The 7,403-nt window shown below is 36.4% G+C and overlaps 1 protein-coding gene across 1 annotated transcript; it reads right to left on the bottom strand.

Moving 5' to 3' along the window:
* Positions 1 to 211: 211 nt before the first annotated feature.
* On the bottom strand, positions 212 to 5,068 carry LOC128636636 (zinc finger protein 565-like). The gene is made up of 2 exons (XM_053689628.1): positions 5,056 to 5,068; positions 212 to 1,161 (listed from the first exon to the last, which is right to left on the bottom strand). Exons 1-2 carry the CDS (start codon positions 5,066 to 5,068, stop codon positions 230 to 232), a joined length of 945 nt encoding a protein of 314 aa, XP_053545603.1. The 3' UTR covers positions 212 to 229.
* Positions 5,069 to 7,403: the final 2,335 nt, after the last annotated feature.

Genomic DNA, 7,403 nt, shown 5'->3' on the forward strand with positions numbered 1-7,403 from the left:
TTATTTGAAAAAGCATGGATGTAAGCTTAGGAGCCAGCCCATTTTTTGTTCAGAAACCTGGGTAGCGCTTGCTGATTGGTGGCTAAATTAATGAATCACAAAAGAAAAAAAAAAATGGTGTTCATATCCCTTTAAAATATGGAATTATTTTTGTGTGTGCAAGATTTATATTTGCGTTTAAAAATAAACTATAAGCTTTTTTTTATAAAAATGAAACTTTTCTTTAAAATCATTTACACACTGCGGACTCCAAGTGTCTTTTTTTATGTCGAACAAGATCAGACGACCGCGTAAATCTTTTACCACATTCGCTGCAGTTGTACGGCTTGTAAGCTTGATGCACTTTCTCGTGACGCACAAGGTCTGATTTGGATACAAAAGATTTTCCGCACACGTTGCACGTATACGGTCTTTCTCCTGTGTGTTTTCTCTGGTGTATGACAAGATGGAATCTGGTGACGTAACTTTTCCCACAATCGCTGCAGATATAGGTCCCCTCTCCTGTGTGGATTTTTTTATGCGTAGCAAAATTTCCACGACTGATAAAACGCTTCCCACATTCGTTGCATGAAAAGGGCCTTTCTCCTGTGTGTTTTCGTTGGTGGATCACCAGATTGGAACCTTGAGTATAGCTTTTGCCACAATCACGGCACACATACGGCCGACCACCTTGTTGCGTTACCGTAGGCTTAATGTCTTTGTCACCCTTTTTCAAGTCCTTTTTGTTGTGCGACACCTCATGCCTTACAGGATATCTGTACGTTTGATCTCTGATGAAGTCTTTAGGGATATGTTTTTCCATTTCAGAAGGACCATGATTAATATTTTCAGAACTTAATGAAGTTGATTCCTCTATAGGCCTATTTTCATGAGTACTAAAAATATCCAGCCTTCCTCCGCTGTAGTTTAATTTTACAACTTTTATGTTATTTTCCAAAATAACTTTATTTGGATCGCCAACGCAGTCACGAATAATATTATCTTGTGTCACGTCATTTTTTTCACACGTGGCTTCCTGCAATAATATTTCTTTGGAACATATTAATTTCAGTTCATTGTTATAGGCTCCACATTTTGCAACGTTATCTTCCACCGAAGGGTTTCCGGCCGTAGGGAAGTCTTCACAATTCTCGACCTTGATTTCTATTCGGCCTTCCAACTCTAAATATAAACAAACAAATAAAAAACATTACAAAACATTTATATTTTTTAAATATAAACAAGTTATATAAAACAGCCAAAATGACCAAGCCTGGGAAAACGCTTGCTGTAGTAAAGGGACATAAATCCTAATTGTTTCTTCCATGATTCAGATAGAACATATCGGGGTTTTTTTAAAAATACAATTAAAGTGTATTATGGGATTTACTTAAATCTCTTGGCAGGTTGAAAATCTGGGTAAGCAGGCTCAGGAGTGGGCTCGTCTATTAACAATGTTATACATTTGCAAGAGCACTAAATGGCAGCCATGATAGCTGCCACATAGTGCTCTAAACATGTGCACACTACTTACCTAGGATTGTTCTTCAACAAAGAATACCATGTGAACAAACTAAATTTGATAATATAAGTAAATAGGAAACTTTTTATGCTCTGTCTGAATCACAAAAGAAAAACTTTGGGTTTCATGTCTCCTACAAAAAGAATTGAAAGTCAAAATTCAACCCTCATGATTCAGATAGACTGTACAGTTTTAAAAAAACTTTCCAATTTACTTAGATATAAAATGTACTTTTTTTGTGGTTTTCATAGCCATAAGAGAATTCTGAGGTAGGCTTAGGAGCGTACACGTAACTTGAACACTATAGATATATTATTGAAACTGCTGCCATTTAGGTATTAAAAAGACGTATACCAGCTACGGGGCAATAAATGTATAGAATATTGTTAATCGCAGCTGAAGTAGCTGGTTTTGCTGACCATCCATAAAGACAATTTAAGTTCCTAAGTGTTGGTCTTTGTTCATAGAGAGAAAGATAAGCGGCTCTGCTCTTCCAACAGACTCAGCCTGTTTAAATGGGCATGCTCTTTAGAACAATTGGTGGTGGTTTAAATGAGAAAAAATATATATTTTAAATATGAAAATAAAGATAAAGTATTATTTCCCCAGAGATTTTACCCTACAGCTGGCAAAACAAATCATTGGGAACACATTAAGAGGGGACATTTCTACTGTACAGTGTCCCTTTAGGAGCTTCTATGTGTCACTCCTGTCACGAGTCAGCTCTTTTAGGGACTACGTATTGCTGTACAAGCATATATGGCTCCTTCTTTACAGACAAAATATGTGTTTTACACTTAACACAGTAGAATTGCATAACAAAAAGACAATGCAAGAGCACTTACTCTGAATTTTAAATGAGCAGTAGTTTTTTTTAAAGACAAATTTCAAAATTGACTTCATATTTGCAGCCCCCTGTATTCATGTGAAAGCCATCAGCCAATCACAGATTCATATACATTGTGAATTCTTGCACATGCTTAGTAAGGGCTGGTGCGTTAGAATGTGTGCATAAAAGACTGTGCACAATTTTCAAGGCCTTTTGTCATTAAGTAAGTTATTCTCTGCTTGTTTCTGCATATCGTTGCTATCTCAATATTATGTTTATTATTTTATAATATCAGTAAACCTGTATAATCAACAAATTTGTAATATACAATAACACTTTATATTTCAAGAGCAATTTTTTTAGAAATTTCAAAATTTCACTCCATTTCCCTGCCCCTGTACCATGTGACAACCATCAGTTAATCAGACTCCTATACATTAGTCTGAGAATAACGTGTAGATGTGTTATTGTAAAGTTTTAGTGTCTATAAAACAATGGGAGCTGCCATGTTGTAACTTACTTAAAGGCACAGTATACACTCATTTTTATATAACTGCATGTAATAGACACTACTATAAAGAATAAGATGCACAGATACTGATATAAAAATCCAGTATAAAACTGTTTAAAAACTTACTTAGAAGCTCTCCAGGTAGCTGGAAAGCCCACTACAAGTGGGAAATAAGACCCTCCCCCTCCCTTTGCATATGAAAAGACCCTTTACACAAACAGGAGCAAGCTGGAGAAGGTAGCTAACGGTATTTTCATAAAACTCTGGGGCTTGGTTAGGAGTCTGAAAATCAGAGCAATGTTATGTAAAAATAAGCAAAACTATACATTTTTAAAAAAAACTTTTTTAATGGGCTATATAAATAGATCATCTACAAAACATTTATGCAAAGAAAAAATGAGTGTATAATGTCCCTTTAACCTTCTCTGATGTGGCCAATTAGGGACAGTTATAAATAGGTCACTAGAGTGTGCAGCCAATGGCTGTGAGGAATATAACAGTGTTCTGTACTCTCATTTCCAACAGGCACTGAAAAGCTCAGAATTTCAGAATAGAATCACATGAAAAGGGGACAAAATAAATAATGAAAGCATATTGCAGAGTTATATATATATATATATAATATCAATGAACAGATGGCTGCACTCACTGGTCCTTTTCAAACATATTTATTTCTGTTACACAGAAATAAATTTGTTTGAAAAGGACCAGTGAGTGCAGCCATCTGTTCATTGATATTATTCATTTTTTTTTTTGCTTGCACCCTGGCATGTGTTTTTTGGAAGTGAGAGTGCTCTCCTGTTGCTAATATCTTATATATATATATATATATACATACACACACACGATTTATCATTTTATGATACTGTCTCAAAGTGTTTAAATAAGTTTTCCTTCTCACACATAATGAGTGTGCACTGCTAAACTGTCATACAAGAAAACAGCTAACTTGACAAAGCTGTGGGCTGAGCTTGGCGGCCATTTTCAGAAGCTAACAAATAATGATACTTTACAAGTTTAATGTACTTTTTACAAACTTATAGATGTGGAACCTGTTACAAGATCCTTGTGTGGTATGTAACAAGAAGTATTAAAGAATAAGTATTGGATCAGTAATGGTGAACCTTGGCACTACAGATGTTTTAAAACTACATTTCCCATGATGCTCGGCTGGACTTCAGAGTGTCTAAGCATCATGGGAAATGTAATTCTGAAACATCTGGAGTGCCAAGGTTCACTATCACTGGTCTAGATTGTCCCTTTTTTCATGTATATGCACTTTGCCAGTACCTTGCTTATAACCCAGCAGTGCTTATTTTTACAACTTTAGAACAGTTAAAGGGACACTGAACCCACATTTTTTCTTTTGTGATTCAGGTAGAGCAGCAATTTTAAGCAACTTTCTAATTTACTCCTATTATCAATGTTTCTTCGTTCTCTTACTATCTTTATTTGAAAAAGAAGACATCTAAGCTAAGGAGCCAGTCAATTTTCGGTTCAGACCCACGGACAGCACTTGTTTATTGGTGGGTGAATTTATCCACGAATCAGCAAGGACAACCCAGGTTGTTCACCAAAAATGGGCCGGCATCTAAACTTACATTCTTGCATTTCAAATAAAGATACCAAGAGAATGAAGAAAATGTGATAATAGGAGTAAATTAGAAAGTTGCTTAAAATGTCATGCTCTATCTGAATCATGAAAGAAAAAAATTGGGTTCAGTGTCCCTTTAATATTCTTCAGATAATATTAATGGGACATTAAACTTATGTTTTTTCTTGCCTAGTTCAGTTAGATTATTCAATTTTAAACAACTTTCCAATTTATTTCTATGATCAAATTTACTTCATTCTTTTAGTATCCTTTGTTGAAGGTGAAGCAATTTACTACTGGGAGCTAGCTAAACACATTGAGTGAAACAGCGACAATAGGCTTATATGTGCAGCCACCAATCAGCAGATAGCTCTCAGCAGTGCATTGCTAGTCCTGGGCCTATCTAGGCATGCTTTTCAACAAAGAATACCAAGAGAACAAAGCAAATTTGATAATAGTAAATGGGAAAGTTGTTCAAAATGAATTAAATATATGAATCCTGAAAGAACTATTTTGCTTCTAAGTATAAATTAAATTCTGTACCATGATTTATTTTTTTTGGAGCGTGAGACAGTTTTTACACAAAAGCCAGATAAGTTTAACGTCCCTTTAAAACTTACCTTGAGCTGGCATTGCAGAAGGACGTTTCCCAACAGCCCTTTAACAGTGAAGAGTCTTAAGAGATTTCCTAATAGGATGCCCATGGTTGCCCGAGCAGAATGATAAACTCTACTGGGTAGCAATACCCTTATACTAAAGCATATCTGAACATCTTTATGTAAAAAAGGAAGTTATATTATCTCATCCAATTGTAAAAGGACTTTAAGCAGCCAATCAGAATGCTTCAAGGAAGGGAGCGTGCATCTGGCATGTGCAGTCATGTTATATCCCCCTCAGTGTAAAGAAGATCACTATGAAATCTCTTGAGATTATGGTGAAATCCCACAAGATCACAGTAAAGCCAAGTGTGACCTCAGCACTGATGAATTAATTTGCAGTTGTTCTGTCTAAGGGCCCGAAAGTCAAAACCTCGCTGCTCAGGTTAATATTATAAGTTATCTGTCGTGCGCCAACAGATTCTGCAGCACACTAAGAAGTCTCGTCAGTCAGACAAAATAATACCTTGAGACATGTTTATGTTGCTATGTAGTGTTCATTATGTGAGACAGAGACTCCTACATTACAATAGAAAGTCTAAAAAAAAAACCCAAAGATTTTATGTGATTTCTTTCCATGCCAGCGAGGTTTTGAATATTAGGCTCTAGGTATTGGGCTTTGGTATACAGACGGAGATAATGTAAAGAAGCATGTGTGTGTGTACAGAAAGTGATAAAATAAGATATGATTTCCCTTAAAACTCAACAAATTCAACCAATTTTAGTGGGTTGTGGTTTCAAAGCCATTTCATATACACAAATAAAGATAAATAAGCAATTTATTATATTTTCTATACCCTGTGGCTAGCATAAGTCATTGGAAACATATTAAGGAGGGGGGGGTACATTTTACAGTGAACTGTCGATTTACTTTTCTCTCTAGATGTTAAAATCTACTCATAGAAACACTTAGACTAAAGTAACCATTGTATGTATGTATTGGGTACTTGTAAAGCGCGGCTAATCAACCGTAAGGGTTTCAAGGCGCTGCTCATTTTATCGACCTCGGAAGGATGAAAGGCTGAGTGGACCTCGCCGGGGATCGAACCTGCAACCCTTGGGAGGCTACAGAGCTCAGCCACAGTGCTTAGCATGCTGAGCTATCTGTGTGAATTAAATTAACAATGGTAAAATATCTAACGCACATGGAGGAGACGCCCCATAGAGTAATCGAGTAGGACAACAAATAAAAAGACTGCTAGGTAGAGAACTTACAAGCGGAGATTAGTCCCCCAGCTGAGCTCCTCTCAGAGTACAATTCCAGGTATTCACCAAATCAGAGGAGGGTTTCAAGAGCGTCCTCTGCATTATTGGTAGGAAAATGCTTAAAGGGACATGAAAAAAAACCAAAATGTTTCTTTCATGGTTCAGATACAATTTTATACAACTTTCCAATTTATTATCAAATGTTCTTCGTTTTCGTATCCTTTGTTGAAATGGTGGAAGGTAAGCTCAGAAGAGTGCACGAGCCTGCAGTAATATATGGCAGCACTTTTGTAACCATGTTATACATTAGAAAGAGCACTAGATGGCAGCACTATTTCCTGTTATGTAGTACTAATGTTATACAGTAGCAAGAGCACTAGAGGGCAGCACTATTTCCTGTCATGTAGTACTAATGTTATACTTTAGCAAGAGCACTAGAGGGCAGCACTAATTCCTGTCATGTAGTACTAATGTTATACAGTAGCAAGAGCACTAGAGGGCAGCACTATTTCCTGTCATGTAGTACTAATATTATACATTAGCAAGAGCACTAGATGGCAGCACTATTACCTGTCATGTAGTACTAATGTTATACATTAGCAAGAACACTAGATGGCAGCACTATTTCCTGTCATGTAGTACTAATGTTATACATTAGCAAGAGCACTAGATGGCAGCACTATTTCCTGTTATGTAGTACTAATGTTATACAGTAGCAAGAGCACTAGAGGGCAGCACTATTTCCTGTCATGTAGTACTAATGTTATACATTAGCAAGAGCACTAGAGGGCAGCACTATTTCCTGTCATGTAGTACTAATGTTATACATCAGCAAGAGCACTAGATGGCAGCACTATTTCCTGTCATGTAGTACTAATGTTATACATTAGCAAGAGCACTAGATGGCAGCACTATTTCCTGTCATGAAGTACTAATGTTATACAATAGCAAGAGCACTAGATGGCAGCACTATTTCCTGTCATGTAGTACTAATGTTATACATTAGCAAGACCACTAGATGGCAGCACTATTTCCTGTCATGTAGTACTAATGTTATACATTAGCAAGAGCACTAGATGGCAGCACTATTTCCTGTCATGTAGAAC

Source organism: Bombina bombina, chromosome 7, assembly GCF_027579735.1.
Source record: "Bombina bombina isolate aBomBom1 chromosome 7, aBomBom1.pri, whole genome shotgun sequence".
Taxonomy (NCBI): Eukaryota; Metazoa; Chordata; class Amphibia; order Anura; family Bombinatoridae; genus Bombina; species Bombina bombina.